Source organism: Gymnoscopelus braueri (assembly GCF_963280865.1).
Source record: "Gymnoscopelus braueri genome assembly, chromosome: 13".
Classification (NCBI taxonomy): domain Eukaryota; kingdom Metazoa; phylum Chordata; class Actinopteri; order Myctophiformes; family Myctophidae; genus Gymnoscopelus; species Gymnoscopelus braueri.
The window spans coordinates 53,062,415-53,083,315 of NC_137615.1; the positions used below are offsets into that span (position 1 = coordinate 53,062,415).

The 20,901-nt window shown below is 39.7% G+C and overlaps 1 protein-coding gene across 1 annotated transcript in view; it reads right to left on the reverse strand.

Moving 5' to 3' along the window:
- Positions 1 to 3,242: 3,242 nt before the first annotated feature.
- rogdi (rogdi atypical leucine zipper) overlaps positions 3,243 to 20,901 on the reverse strand; it is a 31,674-nt gene continuing 14,015 nt past the window's right edge. The window contains exons 4-11 of the mRNA XM_080447329.1: positions 14,775 to 14,829; positions 13,646 to 13,726; positions 12,000 to 12,095; positions 10,550 to 10,648; positions 9,788 to 9,901; positions 7,602 to 7,651; positions 5,756 to 5,882; positions 3,243 to 4,607 (exon numbers count right to left, since the gene is read on the reverse strand). Coding sequence (XP_080303455.1) covers positions 4,566 to 4,607; positions 5,756 to 5,882; positions 7,602 to 7,651; positions 9,788 to 9,901; positions 10,550 to 10,648; positions 12,000 to 12,095; positions 13,646 to 13,726; positions 14,775 to 14,829 — 664 coding nt within the window. The 3' untranslated portion in view covers positions 3,243 to 4,565. The remainder of the gene's footprint in view (positions 4,608 to 5,755; positions 5,883 to 7,601; positions 7,652 to 9,787; positions 9,902 to 10,549; positions 10,649 to 11,999; positions 12,096 to 13,645; positions 13,727 to 14,774; positions 14,830 to 20,901) is intronic.

Consider the following 20,901-nt stretch of genomic DNA (forward strand, 5'->3'; position numbering starts at 1 on the left):
CCTAACTTAAAAGTATATCGTTCTATTGCTTTCAACTTCATCCTGTTGAATATGTCCTGTTGTTTTAGGCTTTGTGTCACCTTAGATTTTGCCTCTTAGTAGGCCTATGGCACTTTATTGTTAATGTGACACAAATGAAAACCCTTTAGACAATAACTGCAGTGCTGAAAGTGCAGTATGACTGTAGTTACATTTTCTAGAAAGTAGCATTTCTATTTCCTGTTCCAGGTCAGTTTCTCGCAGCTTAATTTGATTGGCTCAGCAGCAGATTTGAACTAGTGTTGTGTTTCCGTTTTAAAACTTTCTACAGTCAATGCACAAAGCCAATTGACTGTGTTCACAGGCGTGAGGCCAGGCAGGGAGGGTGATCTCTGTCACTGCAGTAGTGACTTGGACAGGTTGGTCGGGGTAACTGTTCAGCAGGGAGAGGAACTGGATAGTTTTCTCCACATACATTACGGCCTACTGGTGAAACTCCAAACGGCTTGTCACTCCATCTTCATCATAATCTTGATGAGTTCTGCCTGCTCCCGACCGTGCTGAATAATTGCTAGTCTATGTTTGTTTATTTGGATCCCCAGTCTAAGACATACAGATCATCTAGGATGATACGGTCTCCCACCATGTAGCACATACAGTACTAGACCACATTGAAGATGGGCCTTCCCCCTTGATCAATAAGAGAATACCAGCACTCATGGAACAGTCCTTTTAAGATACTTTTATTTATATATTTTAAGCATTTTAAGCATGGTAGTAAGCTGCAGAACAGATAACAACGGACGCGTTTCGGCGTTAAGCCTTCATCAGCGTTGTGTGCCGTGGACACCGGAAGTGTTCAATTTATAGTGTCCGGGTAAGACAACTCCCCCTGTCCATGTAGAGATCATCAACTTCCAATCAATTTGTACACAAAAAGCGCAGTCATAATCTAAAAACATAAACACCACATCAATTGGTCATTATGGTCATCACATTAAATTACACATAGAGTCCGCATGTACAGTACCTTGTACAATACCACAAATCTCCTGCAACATATTAATGAGCATGTCATCCCGACACTTTACGAGTCACCAAAATTATTCAAACCAATTTGAATTCAAAGATTAGATTGCGAATATTTAGTATGTTTTACATTGTCATGAAAAAATTATATATACACTATAATTTGTGTTTATTCAAAATAAATACAATTTAATAAAATGGGCCACGGACATAGACAAGTCTTGCCACGGACACGTTTGTCTGTGTACGGACATGTTGATGACCCCTGGTTAGGGTAGTACTAGTTACACATTCAGATACATTAAATATTTTAATAATAAACGGGCCCCTTTTGATACGAAAATAACCCACTGGTAAAGTGAAGGTAGGCTATGCCACTGCACCTATGCAGACACCAGATGCAGTGTTGTCCTCGTGATTTCAGAATGTTGTTTTATGCCTACGAAAACAGCTTGTAAATCAACACAATTAGTTGATAGTAAGACTAGTAAGACTGTCAAATTATCAGATTTTCAATAATATATAAAAAAATATGTGATTTGACCAATATTACAACTATTTCATTATGAGTAGTTTTCAGTGGCAAGTATTCTGTCTGTGGGATTTATGTTAGTTGAAATAAGGTTATATTCTGGGCCAGATCTGACTAGTTATGAATTGACTTGATCTGGCCTCGATCGGACTCTCTCTGATTCATCCAGGACGTCCATTTTCGTGGTCAGGAATTATTTTGGTTGAAATCAGGTGATATTCTGGGCCAGATCTGACTAGTCTTGGTTTGACTGGATCTAGCCCCAATCGAGACGTCACTGATTTGTCCGGGCTTGCTGGGAGTACATGCTCCACTAGAACAGTTAAAGCTTAATATACTGTAATGTCATGAGAGGTATAGCACAGTGCCTAATGACTCAGTTCGCTTTGCAAATGTGCACATGCTCAAATCACTCACTGAAGAAGTTATTGTTTATAGCAGTATATTTTATTAATAGACTATAATTTCCACATCTTATTTGCATGATATACAGTTTTAACACTTACTAAAATAATGTATGGAATGAATATTTGGTTCACAAGAAATCATCAAGACATGAGTGCAAAATACAGATAAATTCAATAAATAAATACAAAACATAGTTTGGAATGATATGATGTACAACAACTCATAGCATATCACTGACACATAACGACACACACATGACCTTTAAATATTCTCCAACCAGTGGGTTTTTAACAAAAAATATCAATTAAAGTGTGGGTTCAAATTAGTGTTAAATAGCCCTATATTGTGACAGTAATCATTGCTATAGAGTGTTTGTTCAGTAACAGGGGTCTCCCTGTCTCTCCATCTCTTTTAAGCAGGAAATACATTTTCAGGTCAGGATACCATATTTATCCAATTAGGAGAGAGAACTCATACAGGATTCAGGTTCCAAACAAGTGACATTAAAACCAATACATGAGCAGACAAAACAACATGTTATACAAGTTCATAAATTATATTTGATCCTGATTGGATGAAATTGTTATCCCACCAGAACATTTTTACCCAAAAAGTTGACCAAATAGCTGGGGCCATGGGGAGACCCCTGTTACTGAACAACTCTACAGCAATGATTACTATCTGAATATAGAGCTTCAACTAAACAAAAATCACTTAAGGTAAGTCCCGACCAGACCGACTGGTTCAGACTATTTCAGACTACTTCAGACTGCAACAGACTGGTATTTGGTGGGCAAAAGTTGGCATTTAGTCTGTCAGCCGACTGGGAACCAATCGCCAAAAAAAAAGGAAAAACAGCGCCCTCTGCTGTTCTTGAGAGAGCATAGCCTGCCAGCGTTGCCAGGTCTGCTTATAAGCGACTTTGGGCTTGTTTCCCTGATGTTCCCAGCGTTTTTTCTTTTTTTCTTCACTGACGTGCAGTGGTGTAAAGTAACTAGTACATTTACTCAAGTACTGTACAAGTACAATTTTGAGGTACTTTTACTTTACTGGAGTATTTCCAATTGTCTATACTTTTACTCCACAACAATTATTTGAAATGTTTAGTTACTAGTTACTTTGCAGATATAAATCATTATAAAACATACATTAACCACTTTAGCCCTATTTTATACCTATAAGCTATTTGAAAATAGCAGATCTACAAGCTCACAATGTGTTGCGATGCACGCGTTCTGAGCTTGTAGATCTGCTATTTTCAAACATTTTAGTACTTTTACTTTTGGTACTTTAAGTACATTTTTATACCAATACTTTAGTACTTTTACTCAAGTAAATGTTGAATTCCGGACTTTTACTTGTGACAGACTCAGAGTACATCTATTGCATTGATACTTTTACTCAATAAAAAATAAATACATTAATTAATTTATTGAAATTAACACCCAGAAAATAGCCAAAACTGAGCACATTTCGATCTATAAGGCCAAATCTAATTTGAAAAAAATATATTAAGAGTATATGAAAGCCAATTAAAATGTTTATACTAATGGAATCTTACACACCTGCTCCCAATAAATTACGTCATCACCACAGCGCAAAAGTAGGTCAAATCAATCAATCTCTCTCTCTGGGAGCAACAACGAGAAACAGTGAATGTAGGTTTTCATAGACATGGTCGCTTGTTTCTCTCACATAATCTGGCAATACCGACAGCCCTTTGTTGTCACGTCTTCTCTGCTACATAGCTACTCCCAGTCGGGCAAAGAACTGAACATGTTCGGTCGGCTCTGGGTCGGCCGAAAAGGTCCCGACGGACCCCTAACCGACTGGACGACTATATAGAACGCTTCCCGACGCCAAGTTGGCCCAAAGTCGGTCTGGTTGGGACTTACCTTTACAGAACCTTAAAACAAGACAGAAAAACAGTTTTTTTTGTCACAAAAGACGTGTGTTATGTCCTCTTGAGATCACAAGACCCTCCGTTCACAATTGCTAGACATTAAACTCTTTCAGTTTCACGTAGTTTGATCATTCCACTCAGGCCTGTAGTTTGAGGGCAAAAAAACTAGTTCTAACTGATGAGATCTAACTCACTTGTTCTCTACAGGGGTCCAAATGGACTGAATGAGAGTGTACATTTTTTATAAATTTCAAGGACCCCCAGTTCGATATTTATTTATGTATTTATTTATTTTAATCTCTGGGACCCCAAACTACACTGTACAATCTGTTAAAACGCAGTAAGGGTCAATTTAGACCCCTGGTGGTCCCCAGACCCAAAGTTGAGAACCAGTGCCTTATGCCAACCCCACCCACCCCCCAAATAACAAAACAAACAAAAACAACATCAACGACATTAAGCATCCAAAAATAAAGCAGTCTCATCATTTCCTCCATTTACAATGGAGTTCAAGTTTGTTTAAGTCATAACAACCTCAGCAGCATTTGAGGAATAACACAGCTGAGCTAATACGATGACTGGTCCCCTTCTCTCCTACTGTACCAACATGTGTGAACGATAAAACACTGAAGGATCATCTGCAAATCATACAACACCGTGAACACTTTGAACTCAATGACAGAACAGCAGCCGCTGTGGACGATGGCTGCAGGATCAGAAAGGTCTGTAGTTCCAGAAGCTGGAGAAGACGGATATCTGGGAGGAAAGAACCAAAGGAGATAAGACTAATTAAATACATCTGTTCTTCTGGGGTAATTTCAAGTAGTTTTTAAGAACGAGAGCTTTGTGTAACTAGGCCTACAGCGTATCTGCGCAGACTTGCTGAAGTCACCTTAGTTTACTTCCGCATTCCGTACGTATCAATATGTCAAAATGTATTGATGGAGGAGAGATAATACTGATTATCTATCTATCTATCTATCTATCTATCTATCTATCTATCTATTGTAGTGTGCTTGTTAATCAAAGATCTAAATATTGAATCAAGCACCTTAAAAACTATATGGGGTACACACAAAAGCCAGAGAAGATGTTAAAATTACCCCAGAAGTGGTTTAAAGTGAAATATGTCTTTTTGTCTATTAAATATTAGTTCAGTTTATAAGCTTGCTATTAACAATCGATGACCATAATGGTACTGACCAGTTCTGACATTGCCTGCATTAATAGCATATGCGCATCATTTTCAACGTCAAATATAATAATAATAATAATAATAATAATAATAATAATAATAAGGGTAATAATAATGATAATAATAATAATAATGATAATAATAATAATAATAATAATACTCAGGTAACAGCACAAATGACCAATTACCACCTCGGTATTAAGAATTGTTGTTTTAGACCAAATTTTGTAGGAGCTCAGGTACTCAGGAATACCACTCATTTTCAACATTGAACTATGTCTTTAATACACCTTAGAGCTGTTGTGTGGAAATAAGAAAAAAGTCACCCCCCCCCCCCCCCTTGGCTGAGGGGGCGGAGCCAAAAGTACACCCTGCGTATGTCACTGATCACATGACCTCAATCAATTATCCTTTTCTAGGCAACACAGAAGGGGGGGGGACTTTTTTCTTATTTCCACACAACAGCTCTAAGGTGTATTAAAGACATAGTTCAATGTTGAAAATGAGTGGTCTTCCCCTTAAAAGCGGCACTATGTAGCTTTTTTTTAAAGGAATAAAATGTAATGTAGTCCAATCTGTATGGTAGAGTATGTTAATACAATATAACTTAATTGGGGTGGTTGTATTGTCTCCCTGCTCTAAAATAAAGGTCAAAGAAAAAGAAAGAAGAAATGTGCTTAGTTCCTTTCCAGCAGTGAACATTACCCACCTTGTCTTTGAGCTGCTGGCAGAGCTGCAGGGAGATGGTGAAGAAGACCAGCGTGTCGTTGAGCCAGGGCACCACGCACTCCACCTTGTGCACGTGACTCACCTCGAACCGATTATTGTTCAGCTCACTGCGGGGAAAAACAACACTCAGGTCTGCTGTACTCCTACTTACAAAACACAAATTCAAAATATTCCTGTCGTAGAAAACAACAGTGGTTCTCAAACTTTTCCATGCCAAGGACCCCAAAATGATATGTATTTGGCTGCAGTCCACCATCTTTTTTTTTTTCTCTTAAATTTTTATCCCACGATTTTTGTAACCCTATTTTTTACACCCAGTGCCAATTGTCTATGTAATCCTGGGCACTACCTTCCCTCTGCCAACCTAGGGAGGCCAGGGCCGAGCTCATGCCTCCTTCAATGCATGAGAACCAACTGACCTTCTTGTCACCTGACAGGGGAGAGTTTCCCTGGTTGGACGTAGCGCATGGAAGGAACACGTTATTCCAACCAGTTCCCTTCCCCTCCATCAGGCGCCCCGGCTGGCCAGGGGGAGGCAGTATAGTGACCAGGATTACTGCATGTTTTTGTGAGGGTACCTACCCTAGGAGACACGGGGAGAACATGCAAACTCCACACAGAAAGGCCCTTTCGCCAACCCCACCTAGGGTATGGGCACTGATGACGCGGAGGAGAGAACACGCCCCCAGCGCCCACAGCGTCCCCTGCGGGAATCGAACCCAGGACCTTCTAGCTGTGAGGCGACAGCACTACCGACTGTGCCACCGTGCCCCGGCTGCAGTCCACCATCTAAAAAATGTTGTGTGCCAGGGACCTCCGAAACAAAGATTAGAGCAAAAAAATATATATTACATACATACATTCGTTCGCTGGGCTCATTTAAAAGAGCCTTAAGAGCCTTAAAAACTCATCTTTCAGGAGGCCAAAGGAGGAGGTAGTACCATTTTCCCGTTAGACAGCCGACCCCCCCCCCCCCTGTTCTTGTACATATAGTCCCCCCCCCGCCTTTTTTATGTTTTGTATTTTTTGTTGTACATAATGTTACCTTTTTCTATATGATTTGTATTGATATTTGAACTGTGGTGCCACTACATATGTCTATGAATTGAATACCAAGGCCCTCATTGGAAACAAGACCGCAAGGACTTTCATGAACGGAACTGTTAGACAAAGTATTTTTAATGTAATTGTGCTGTTTTAAATTGTTTTGCCTAATAAAATATTCAATCAATCAATCAAAACATACATACATGCATACTACATACAAAGATTTGCGCACATTTTCAAGATAGAGGTCATAGCGTGGCATGAAGTGACGCGTATGAGCTTGTATATCTGCTATTTTTTAATAGCCAAAGTATAAAGTGATTAAAATTATTGTGACACTATATTAACACATTTAGCTGGGGACCCCTGGGGGTCCCCGGACTCCACCTTGAGAACCAATGATTTACAAGTGGCAGTGAACAACGCGTGTATGATGTCAACAGGGTTTTTCTATTGACCAGATCTGTAGGTGGCGCAGTTAAATGAAATAAAGATTCTCAGTCTAGTGGACATATTTTATTTTCCGGACAAAAAGTGGATTTTACACAAAAAGTGGCGTTCTGAGAGGCTTCCCACTGCAGAGAATAGGCTTTCAACATCATACAAACGCCTTAGTTTCGGTGAGCAGCGAAATTATACTAGTTTTGTTACTACAGTTTACACATTCCATTCGACAGTCAATGTGAAATACACTGTTCCTGGCAGAGCGTTAGAGAGAACTAACTTCCTAAGGCTCTGGATCAGAGCTATGTACGGTATAATGATTGAACATTACTTACAACATGGCTCCAGGGTTGTGTAAGACTGAACTTCCAGACGGTTTGAAGTTCTATTGGGGAGAAAACAACAAAACAATATGGTTTACAACACCGAATCTCAACCATGTTAATTTCAAGGACCCTCGGTTTGATATGCCTTCATCCACGGACCCCCAATTTGATACCTTTCTTTTATCCCCAGACCCCCAAACTACACCATGAAATCCTCAGTGTTCATTTAACTCTGAGGGTGTGCAAATGTACACCCTTTGTACACTCTCAGAGTTACAGACCCGTAAGGGTCCATTTGGTTCCATTTGTACACTCTACTCTAGTTACCCCTGGACCAGATTTTGAGAAACTGGCATACAACAAAAACACACACTTTACTACAGTACATTGCACTATAACCACATGAACCCTAGCATCCCTATTCTGGGGAGAACATTCAATGTAAAATAGCAGATCTACAAGCTCACAGTGAGCTTGTAGATCACTGGGTTTTCACGTACATGCGTGTATCATGCAAATTTGGTATTGCAAGCTTAGCGAATAAAGGATACTACAGCGCATGCTTCTATGGCATGAAACCCAAGTGGGCCAGCTCCATTGGCACCACTGTTGGTTTCCGCATCTCTCTTCCGTGTGCCCTTGAAACGCCTTAATACTAATACTAATAATACCCATTTCATCCGACGGGCGAAATCGGCACATTTAAGGGGAGGGGGGGGGGGGCGGGGACATCAACACATTTCCTTTGATGGGGCTGCCATGGCCATCGATGTACCATATTAGGGAGGTCAACAGGCATTCATCCGTAAATGGCACGCTGTAGGACAGCCTTCTGTTTCCGATCACTATTTCATTAATCTAGTTTTTGTCCTCGTGGTGCTGCTGTGTGACATGTTGGCCTGGACACTCCATCTGAACGGTGCACCAGCGATAAACAACAATGCTGCCGTAGCTTTGGGAGACAAAGGCTTTTTGTCATTATGCCAATTGTTTCCTCTAATATTAGTTATTATATATTAGTGTATAAATGGAACCAAATGGACCCTTATGGGTCTGTACCTCTGAGAGTGTACATATTGTTGTACACTCTGAGTTACATGAACACAGAGGATTTACAGTATAGATTGAAAAAAAAAACATACAATTTGTATGAAATGGTTTTGGTTCTGCGGTGATGGAGGTCTTGTACAGTGTGGTTCATGGTTCTACAGTGATGCAGGTCCAGTGGCGTAGCGTATAGTAACAGCAGGCCCCGGTGCAAGCTACTTAGGACCATAAAATATAGGCTACTGTGAGTAGCCTATAGATTGGGGTGCCTGTGAGTGTTTGGTGCAGAGCAGTTGGGTCTGCGGTTGGGACAGCTTCGGGAAAGCTGATTTAAGCATGTGTGGAGATCTTGTACAGTCTCCTCATAGAGCTTTCTGTGGCATATTTCGTGGCAACAACACCTCTCTTCTTCCGGTCGTCCCTTCACAATAAAGTATCTCCACTTCACCTCCCAATGCACCACATTTTACACAGGTTATCATTAACACAATGAGTGCCAGTCGCGTATATCTACGCGAACCTATTTAAAGCCGCCACGTGCCAGTCGCGTAGATCTACGCCAACTGGTCTTTTTTTTTTTTTTACTCACAGGTTCACATTGCATTGTAGGCCTCTTTCGATACGCCACATTTCATTGTAGCACCACCGGAAACGGAATTATCCGGGATCCGGTTTTTCCGATCCCATCCGCTTCCATTCTAAAGCTGACACCAAATCGCCATTTTCTCGGTTGTAGTTTTTCTCGTCGCTGATCGCTGTTTAACATAAACCGTTGTAACTACAAGATGGCGGATCGGATTTCGATGCGGTCTTCGCTGGTCGACTCACAAGGATCGGCTGTGTGTTTACAAAGAGTTGAAAGCGCGATTTTAAGAGATTTAACTTTGTCTGTGGCGACGTGAAAAAAACAAAGAAACAACAATAAAACGCTGGCACTGGTGAGTACATTATGAGATTAAACTCTGGCATGGAATGTGTTCTTAACAGGAAAGTAACTCAACAGCGTGTATATTTATAGGAGAGAGAGAGAGAGAGAGAGAGAGACAGAGAGAGACAGAGACAGAGACAGAGACAGAGACAGAGAGAGAGAGAGAGAGAGAGAGAGAGAGAGAGAGAAAGCCTGTTCAACACCATGGGTAAGGTCTTACCTTGGTGGAGTTGGGCTGCAACACATGAAGCTGGTAGACAGTCAGACACAGTTTACTCAGGTTAATGTAGAAATTCACCATCACATCCCCAGGCATGGGAGGACTGAACATTTTCTAGAGACAAAAACGAGAAAAAATACAAAAAACAAACAACAGTTAGAGACAACTTTGTCTACAGCCACTAATATTTGTTACTCATCAAAAATATGCTTGTAACATATTAGTCAGTGAGTGTCTTACTTTGAAGTCTGCTCATACGTCCAATTCATATACGTGCAGTGGTGGAAAAAGTACTCAAATGAATGACTTAAGTAAAAGTATCAATACTGCTAAGTAGAAGTACTCTGTTACAAGTAAAAGTCCGGAATAAAAAAATTACTTAAGTAAAAGTACAAAAGTAGCTTGTAGATCGGCTATTTTCAAATAGCCTTGGTATAAAATAGGGCTGAAGTAGTTAATGTGTGTTTCATAATATCATAATTTATATCTGAAAAATAACTAAAGTTCTCAAATAATTGTAGTGGAGTAAAAGTACAATATTTGTCTCTGAGTAGAAGTAAAAGTATTGAAAATAGGAAATACTCCAGTAAAGTAAAAGTACCTAAAAATGTTACTTAAGTACAGTACTTGAGTAAATGTACTTACAGTAGTTACTTTACACCACTGTATACGTGTGTGTACTGTGTGTACTGTGTGTGTGTGTGTGTGTGTGTGTGTGTGTGTGTGTGTGTGTGTGTGTGTGTGTGTGTGTGTGTGCTTTACCATGAGCCCACTGGTAGCCAGTTCAGGCAGGGTCATGGTAGCCGGGGTGGTCAGGCGGTTGCGTGCTCTGGTCAGCTGTAGCATCACTGCATCCATCAGCTGCAGCACAAACAACACAACCTCAGTTACTGGTCCAAGCCATAGGTTTGTCATGTCCTTTGTCCCCCTCTCCTGACGGAGAGAGGTAATTGCAATGAAGTCCAAAATACAATAAATAATGCAGGTATATCTAACGTCTCTAATCTGTTGTGCCGCCTGCTTCAAATAACTTTATTGACATTGACATTATTTTAGCTTAATAGTGATTGTATTATATTGACTAATATGTTTTTATTTATCATTTATATATTATTTTAGATGCCATTGTTGGTGCTCAATTAGTATGTAAAGTATATTAACCTTTCAATTTAAATGTTAAACTCTGGTTATATTCAACTCTATATTAAAATATTAATCTACGGTTATATTACATTTTAAATGAAATTATTAAACTATGGTAATATTACATTTTATATTAAAATATCAAATTTGGGTGATGAGATGAGTTTAAGGTGCAACAGCTGATAACAGTGTTTGAATTTAAGTTTTGCATAATAATTATTATTTTTATGAGCATAAGATGATATAAGATAATTCTCAATGAATAGTGCAGCCATGGTGGGCTGTATTGTGAAGGTAGTGATGGACACACCTTGTGGACCTCAGCTCCAGTCTTGAAGTGGTAGCTCTCATACACATACAGTATATATAATAACAATAATAATACATACAATTTATATAGCGCTTTTCTAGGTACTCAAAGAAGAAGTAGTTAAAAAAGGTTAAAAACTCTATATTCAGATATTAAACTATAACTCCATTAAACTTGATGTTACCTTGTTGACCTCAGCTCCAGTCTTGAAGTGGTAGCTCTCATATACATACAATATCTATATTAAGATGTTAAACTATAACTATATTAAACTTGGTGTTACCTTGTTGACCTCAGCTCCAGTCTTGAAGTGGTAGCTCTCATATATACAGTATCTATATTAAGATGTTAAACTATAACTCTATTAAACTTGATGTTACCTTGTTGACCTCAGCTCCAGTCTTGAAGTGGTAGCTCTCATATATACAGTATCTATATTAAGATGTTAAACTATAACTCTATTAAACTTGGTGTTACCTTGTTGACCTCAGCTCCAGTCTTGAAGTGGTAGCTCTCATATATACAGTATCTATATTAAGATGTTAAACTATAACTCTATTAAACATGTTACCTTGTTGACCTCAGCTCCTGTCTTGAAGTGGTAGCTCTCATATATACAGTATCTATATTAAGATGTTAAACTATAACTCTATTAAACATGTTACCTTGTTGACCTCAGCTCCAGCCTTGAAGTGGTAGCTCTCATATATACAGTATCTATATTAAGATGTTAAACTATAACTCTATTAAACATGTTACCTTGTTGACCTCAGCTCCTGTCTTGAAGTGGTAGCTCTCGTCTCGACTGCTGAGCAGCTGCAGAGCCTGGTTCACATGGTTCCTGGCGTCCTGGATCTGAAGCAAGGCATACATGATACACGAGCAAGGCCATGTCAAGAAGGGCTTCTCAAACCTTTTCAAATGTATTCATTCACCCCCATCTGAAAATATGTGTGCCAGTGACCCCCATATAAGATTTGTGTCATTGAAATATTTAGAAAATATTCCGAATTTTTCACATTTGGTTTAAAAAATGTGTTTGAAAATAGCAGATCTACAAGCTCACCATGCGTTGTTGCATTGTGACGTGTTGTGAGCCGATGTATGTGGGTTAAAGTGGTTAAACTGATTTTGATGCTACAGCATATCGACTCCTTTTTCTGGGGACCCCCTGGAACCCAGTCAAGGACCCCATGGGGGTCCCCGTGCCTCAAATGTTTCAAACATATTGTAAAATATTACACATTTCTTTCTAGATGTTTTGAAAATAGCAGATCTGCAAGCTCACAACGCGTCACATTGTGACGCGTTGTGAGCTTGTAGATCTGCTATTTTCAAATAGCCGATGTATATATTGTAGGGTTTCAAGTGGTCAAACTGACTGTGATGTTGCATCATGGGACCCCAATGTGTGGGAAAATCCGGCAACACTACTGTCTGGGCTGTCAGTTGGTAGACAGGCAGTCAATAATTGACAGTCTTGCGATGACAGCACACACTTTACTGCACTGCCTGTAATGACAGGCCCACAATAGGGACACAAGGTGGTTAAGTGTGTGTGTGAGTTTTATAAATATTGAACTAATTGTAAAGTATTAACATGAGCTTGTGACTAAATAATAACTACATTGGATCCATGTGGAGTATGGAACTATACTCTTATTTTCGAGTTAAAAAAGATAGCTCAGAACAGCATTAATGACACTTTATTGGTCCAGCTATTTCAACAAGTGGACTTGTTTGTGTTTTCCTTTTAGCCCAAGTGTTTTACCGTGCTGTTTTATACATTTTTGAATAATAATGTCTTCAAGAAAACGTGAAAGCCTATATAATCTTATTGAGGTATCTAAAAAGCAAGATTCTGACTGGGCTGTACGGGCTGTCATCCTGAGGCTGTCAATTATTGACAGCCCATAGAGATTCATATTTTGTGCTCTTTAGATACCGCAATAAAATTATATAGTGTACAACAACAACAAGCCATCAGAAAACATGTGATGCGTGTTTTCTTTTCTTTTCCTGAATAATACAGACACACTTTCAACCTCATAGCATAAAATCATGTCAGAGGCAAAAATCTTCAAGCTTCAATCTTTGTAAAACTTTTTCAAAAAGTTGCAAAAATAGCCAATCCATAGGTCACAACGCATTGTGATGCGATGTGTTGAACTTGGGCTATTTTCACAACTTCTGTGCGGAAAAAATAGGGCATTAAAGTATGAAGAAATACGGAGATACAAGGTTTCTGCCCGACAACAGCGACAAGTACAAAGTAAGTGAGCAATGTAAACAGCATACCTTATAATAATACAAGTAATCATTAATAATTATGGTGTAATAGTAAGAAATGTAAACAGCATACAGTACCTGCTAATAAAATAAATAATTATTATAGTGTACTGTACCTGCTGTAGCTTCCATTGCTTGTCCTCCCGGAACTGAAAGTGAAGTGCTTGACTACTTTTGGCAACTTTCAGGTTGATATCCTATTGAAGAAGAAAACATACATTTATTAATATCTACAGGTTGCATTATTTCAGCAGAAATATTTGCAAACCACTGCACATTTTGAACTAAGTTCACATCAAATTGACGACAGATTGATAAATGCAGACAGTTGTGTTGTGATGAGCATGGTCAGCATGGTTTATCAAACTTGCACGGACTGTCCGCGCAAGTTTGATAAACTAGATTTTCAATTGCACTGATCAGAGAAATGGTCAGTGAGTTATGGCTATTTCAAATGTTAAACACTGCAGTAACCCTGCTGTAGTGCCCCATGTGTCCAACATAGGTTTTTTGGTGTGACTATTGTCATGGCAGGCCCCTGAACAGCATTTGTGCCATGTTTGGTGAGGATTGGAGCAATAGACCATATTCACACGGCGGCCATATTGGAATTTAACATTGAAAGTGCCACCCCGTTGCCGTGGAAACGGGGTGGCACTTAATTGACTTAATAGCAACATGGCCGCCATGTGAATATGGTCTATGGTGTGGCTGAGGCCGTGACGTGGCCCCTGGTGTGGCTATTCTCATGGCAGACCCCTGAACAGTTTGTGCCAAGTTTGGTGCGGATCGGTAGCCTGACACTTCATTTCATTTCACTTCCATTATACAGTCTGAAGGCCCTCTCAGTGCAGCAGTTTTCTGAGATGGGGGCGTGGCCGAAGTGGGACTCTATGGCAATTGGTTCATACTGGACTATCCCGGTTAGATTTTCAACCGAGAAAACCCCGCCTTCTACAGCGTCACCAGACACTGAATGCAAGGCTAGCGATTCAGGGGCTGGAGCCAGGCTAGCGGATCGGAGCAACGGAGCGCCTCGCAAGTCTGTTTCTTACATTTATGACATCCACCTTCTCCCACCCACGCAATTTTGATATTGATATTGTGTGTGTGTGTGTGTGTGTGTGTGTGTGTGTGTGTGTGTGTGTGTGTGTGTGTGTGTGTGTGTGTGTGTGTGTGTGTGTGTGTGTGTGTGTGTGTGTGTGTGTGTGTGTGTGTGTGTGTGTGTGTGTGTGTGTGACTCACAGCTTGCGTCAGGGCCTCTCCCTGCAGTGTAAGGACCCCCTTCACTTGGTCCATGCTGTAAAAAAAAAAAAACACAGTTCCACATCATGCATGTGTTTAATGTTTATAACCACACAGATGCATCTGTTCGGTTTACTAAAAGACCCCTGTTAGTGAACAAACACTATATTATAGTGTTGTAGAGTCTATAACAATGATTCTCAACCTTGTTTGATTTCAAGGACCTCCAGTTTGATGCATTAGACCATGGATTCCACTTTTATCTCTGGGACCACCAATCTACACTGTACACTGTATTATTTTACAGAGGGTCCATTTTGTTCCGTTTGTACGCTCTCAGATTTACAGACCAGTAAGGGTTCATTTGGACCGCTGGTGGTCCCCAGACCCAACATTGAGAAACAGTGCTCTATAGCAGTGGTTCTCAAAGTGGGGTGCGGGGACCCCCAGCGTTCCAGAGGGTTCCCAGCAAAAGTAGTTAATATAGCATCACAATCATCTTAACCACTTTATCCATTTATATGTTCGCTACTCAAAAATAGCAGATCTACAACCTCACAGCGTGGCACAACATTTTTTTCTACTATTTTTTTACATTTTTTTTAAAATCTTGAAAGAATTAAGATTTTTTTTACATAATATTCTCTTCTGGGGGTCCCTTGCACAAAACATTTTCAGATGGGGGTCCGCGGCCAAATACATATCAATTTGGGGTCCTTGACATGAAAAGGTTTGAGAACCACTGCTCTATAGATAAATGGTAAATGGTACATTTATATAGCACTTTTATCCAAAGCGCTTTACATAGATTGTGCATTACATTCACCCATTCACACACACACATATTCATACACCGATGGCAGAGGAAACCATGCAAGGCACCAACCTGCTCATCAGGAGCAATTAGGGGTTCAGCTAGGGTCTTGCTCAAGGACACTTCGACACCAACTCTGGGGGAGCCCCCCAACCCGGGATCGAACTGGGAACCTTGCGGTTTCCAGTTCACTCTACCCGGCCAGTCTACCCCTGAGCCACTGCCGCCTAATGATCACAATACATAACTAGAAAATATTGTTCCTGAAGGGCTCGCTTCAAGACAAAAAATAATATAAAAAGTACAAATTCAGTCAGGGTCCCAGGCAGTGCTCTATTTGACTTGGTATCTCTGACTGTGTTGTATGTGAGATTGTAGACTTGGCTCTGGTTGATCCGTTGTTTCCATTCTCCTAATTGTCATCAGTTACGCCCCTGCTTGGTGCTAGGTGTATTGTGTATTGTGTATTGTGTGTGTGTGTGTGTGTGTGTGTGTGTGTGTGTGTGTGTGTGTGTGTGTGTGTGTGTGTGTGTGTGTGTGTCTCAACCCTTTCCCCTGGCCTATATAAACACATTACAGCCTTACACAAACATGACCATTCTTTTTGTTGGACAATATTAACTCAACAAAATAGGATCAAACCTGTCAAGAACTCAATAGGTTGCTTTGTGGGATAATCCCCCCCCCCCCTCAGTGAATGTAGTGGATAGATACAGAACTACAGCACATGTTTCAAATGTGTTCACGTCATGTTTCCGCTCTTAACATGCATGCAGTATACTAGCATACCATTCTTTAAAATATGATATGATATATATGATGATATATCGGCTAATGTAGCTACTTTTGGAAAGTTTTGAAAATGTTGGCCTACATTGACATGAGCAAAATAGGGATGCCAGGTTGAAAGTGGTTAAATACAGTAGCATTTAACTTTTTATTTATTCAACTTTCCTTTTAGTATTACTTGAATTATATAGTTATTTTTTTGTAATATTGTGAGACTTTCTTTGTTAACTGCATAAGGAACTGTACCAACAGTCAGTTAAAAGTCAGACTGATTGACTGGTTTTGTTGATGTAGTGTATGAATGGTGCAATGGTGTATGGTGCAAACTTGAAAATGAGATGGGTGTGCAGTCTTAGTGGCTCAGTGTGTTACTTATTTTGGAGATTTGAAGATTGTGAGATAAAAATCTATGTCAAACAGAAGATCCCCAAAAACAGCCATGGTACCTAACAGGTTTGAAACTAGAGCATTTTGTTGAGGTAATTACATCATCCAGCAAAATATAGAAAAACACAGGGTCATTTGTGTAGTTTGATGGCTTTATGTATTCATTCTAATGGCCATATATGGTGACAGTCCAGAGTGGTTTTATTAGTTTTTTAATCATGTGTGTACATATGTGTTTAAAGAAAAATGTGTGTTTATTGAGGAAAGGTTTGCACACAGCCCTGAGCAATGGCAAACAGGCCACACATACCTGCTCAAACAGGTTCTCACATAAAAGGCTTCCCTGCTTCTAAAGCTAAGTGTGATGAGTTCGCATCCTTTTTTGAAAACAAAATTTTTAGCATTCGAGCTGGTATTATGAATGCTGCTGCTAGCACTGCAAATGCGGCAAATGATGCATGGTGCAAAAATTTAGATCACTCCAGAGGAAGCCTAATATCATTCTGCGCAATTAATGAAGAGGAACTCCGTAAAACTATATCACAGATGACACATCATCTTGCTCACTGGATGCAATACCCACCCCGTTTCTCAAAGAGGTTTTAGACAGTGTTATTGGAGATATCCTAAGAATTGTAAACAGCTCTCTACTTTCAGGCGTCTTTCCAGACTCACTGAAAACGGCTGTAGTCAGGCCGTTACTCAAGAAACACAACCTTGATCCATTGGTGCTGGGTAATTATAGACCAATCTCTAATCTGCCATTTCTGGGCAAGGTCTTAGAAAAACTTCATCAACTGGATGTGTTCCTACAGAACAATAAGGTTCATAACAAATTCCAATCTGGCTTCAGGAAAGGTCATAGCACAGAAACAGCACTTGTAAAAGTAATTAATGATCTTAGGGTGTCCGCTGACGACAAAAATGTATCTGTTCTCTTACTCCTTGACTTAACCGCTGCTTTTGATACGATTGATCACACAATTCTACTACAACGCATGGAGTACTGGATTGGTTTGTCAGGCACAGCCTTGTCTTGGTTTTACTCTTACCTAACAGGCAGAAGCTATTTTGTCAGTCTAGCTAACTTTGACTCAGACAAACACAACATCTGTTCTGGTATTCCACAGGGCTCAATTCTGGGTCCCTTATTGTTCTCCCTGTATATACTACCGCTGGGAGAACTCATCGCCGATCACGGAGTGAACTTCCATTTCTATGCTGATGATACCCAGCTGTATCTCTCAGTAGCTCCAGACGACCCCTGCGCTCTAGACCCATTGTTGACCTGTCTGTCCAGTATAAAATGCTGGATGAGTGAGAACTTTCTTAAGCTAAATGAGGATAAAACAGAAGTTCTCATAATTGGCTCCAGTGAGCAGAGAGAATCAATAACAAGTAGACTTGGTAACCTGGCTGTAGAAAGTAACACCACAGTAAAGAACCTGGGGGTTATTATCGATTCTGAATTGAATTTTAATACACACATTAATCATGTCACCAAGATTGCTTTCTTTCATCTTAGAAATATTGCGCGAATTAGAAACTATCTGTCGTTAGACGATGCAAAAACGTTGATCCACGCTTTTGTTTTCTCTCGGCTTGATTACTGCAACGCACTCTACTCTGGCCTGCCAAAGAAAACAACTGACAGATTACAACTTGTTCAAAATGCGGCAGCCAGAATTTTAACTAAAACTAGGATGAGAGAACATATCACTCCAGTTCTAGCTTCACTACACTGGCTCCCGGTTGTTTTTAGGATTGATTTTAAAATTCTTTTAATAGTTTATAAAGCTCTAAATGGTCTGGCACCTTCCTACCTCTCTGACTGCCTAGAGAGATATGTTCCAAACCGGGCCCTCAGGTCTTCAAGTGCTGACCTGCTCGAGGTGCCTACAATGACATATAAAAAATACGGTGAAGCAGCATTCTGCTTTTACGGACCGACAGTGTGGAATAAACTCCCATTACACTTAAGACAGGCAGCCTCTGTCGATAGCTTTAAAGCACAGCTCAACACCTATTACTTCACTCTTGCTTTTAGCTGATTCTTTGGTTGATTTTTAATTCCTCACTGTATTGCCTATTTTAATGTTGTTTTATGCCTTTGCTTTTATTTTATTTTATTTTATTTTTGTTTGCTTTATTGTTAAATTGGTTCTAACTGTAATTGTATTCTTGCTCTGTAAAGCACTTTGAGCTGCATTTCATGTCATGAAAGGTGCTATACAAATAAAGTTTATTATATTATTATTATTCACTGCCTTTATCCAGTAATATCAGTGATTTGACTTAAACGTGCTATAAGTGATTACTTGATTTAAACTAAATGTTATTGTTCAAACGTTAAAGCATTCCAATTGTAATCATTGCTATAGAGTGTTTGTTCACGTGTCCGGCTCTTTAATAAATAGAAAATACATTTTCAGGTGAGTCACCAGTTTCATCCATCAGGAGAAAGGACATCATAGAGATCACGTATCAGCTTGTGTTCCAATTCCAAATGTGTTTCCTGACTGCCAATTTCATTTATTTATCCTGTATGAGTTCTCTCTCCTGATTGGATTAAATTGGTTTTAAATATCTGAAACACGACAAAACATTTCAAAGTAAAACGTTCAGGCATGTGTGTCCATAGTAAGCTGAATTTTTAAAGTGAAATATTTCTACCGGTAAATACGACAAAACATTTCAAAGATTCATGTACAAGCACACGATTCCACAGTAAGTTGAACATTTTAAAGTTTGAATGGTGTTTCTAGGTGTAAGCATGTAGGACTTCGAGGGCTTTTTTTTTGCACTGGCAGATTCGTCTGGTCCCATGCTATGTAGAACTAGTAGCGTGCCAAAAATGTACAAAAGTATTGGCATCAAAATATACTTTAAGTACCAAAGTACTCACATCTTCCAAAGATTGTCAAGCTTGTTCAAAATTGCAGATCTACAAGCTCACAACGCATGACTCTGTAGATCGGCCTTTTTTTTTATAGTTAATGTATGACATAGGGGGGGTATGTCATGTGGTGTGGGCGGTGGAGTATGGGGTGTGTGTGGGGGGTGGGAGTTTTGGAGCTTGCAGTGTACAAACGTTGTAGCATCAAAATATACTTTGAGTACCAAAGTAAAAGTAGTCAAAGAAAATAGCAGATCTACAAGCTCATAACGGGTCACATTGTAGATCGGCTGTATGTGGTTACTGTAGGTTTTGTATTAATAATAAAATCTGCAAAGTAACAAGTAACTAAAGCTGTCAAATGCTGTCATTGTAGTGGAGTAGAAGTAACAAAAATGGAAAGTAAAGTAAAAGTACCTCAAAATTGTACTGTGCATTGTAAGACCCGTGCGATCTTGGTGATGCAAAAAACATATCTGTAGTGCAACAAATGCGGCCGCAGTGACTTTACGAAAACATGGGGCATTTCTCCTCGGTCCTTCTGTCTCCCTTCTAGCAAACACCATTAGTGTGTATTGGAAAAGCTTTAAAGTGGGATAGCTTCAAAAGTATAAAAGTGATCAAAAAGTTAAACACAGCAATGGAAGTCATAATGTCCCTCAACCTTTTAAACTGCTGCAGCGAGCCCACAATTATTTAACACTTTCAACATTTTGTCCCGAAAATCTACAGGCTGTTGTGAGCTTGTAGATCGTATCGGCAATTTTCGCCTAAGAGATTTGGTGTAGAGGGGGAAAAAAGGAGCTGACCAAGTACACAGGACTTTCTTTATCTACAATGTTGCCTCCATGAGACTATATTATTTCACTACGGTTAGAGTTTCACTCGCCAGTGTAAATGTAGCTGGCTTGGTAATTGCACCGACAAAGAAGTCAAGTTACAAATAGGTGTGGTAATGTCATACTGTAGGCTTCAGTCACTGTCCCTGGCTGGTTGGAACCATAGTTTCCAGGAGGAAAGCTGGAAAGTAAACTTGCGCAAGACGGCGTGGCTTGCCGAAAAGACATTATTATAAAAGACAACGCATTTAGACCTGAGGCCAATTCTAAAAACGTATATATTCGCTTTAAAAATATATATTAAAAGATTAGCAAAAAAAAAAACAAATTGTTTTTTAAATAGCAGATCTACAAGGTCAGAGCGCGGCACTCAGTGCCGTGCTATGACCTTGTAGACCTGCT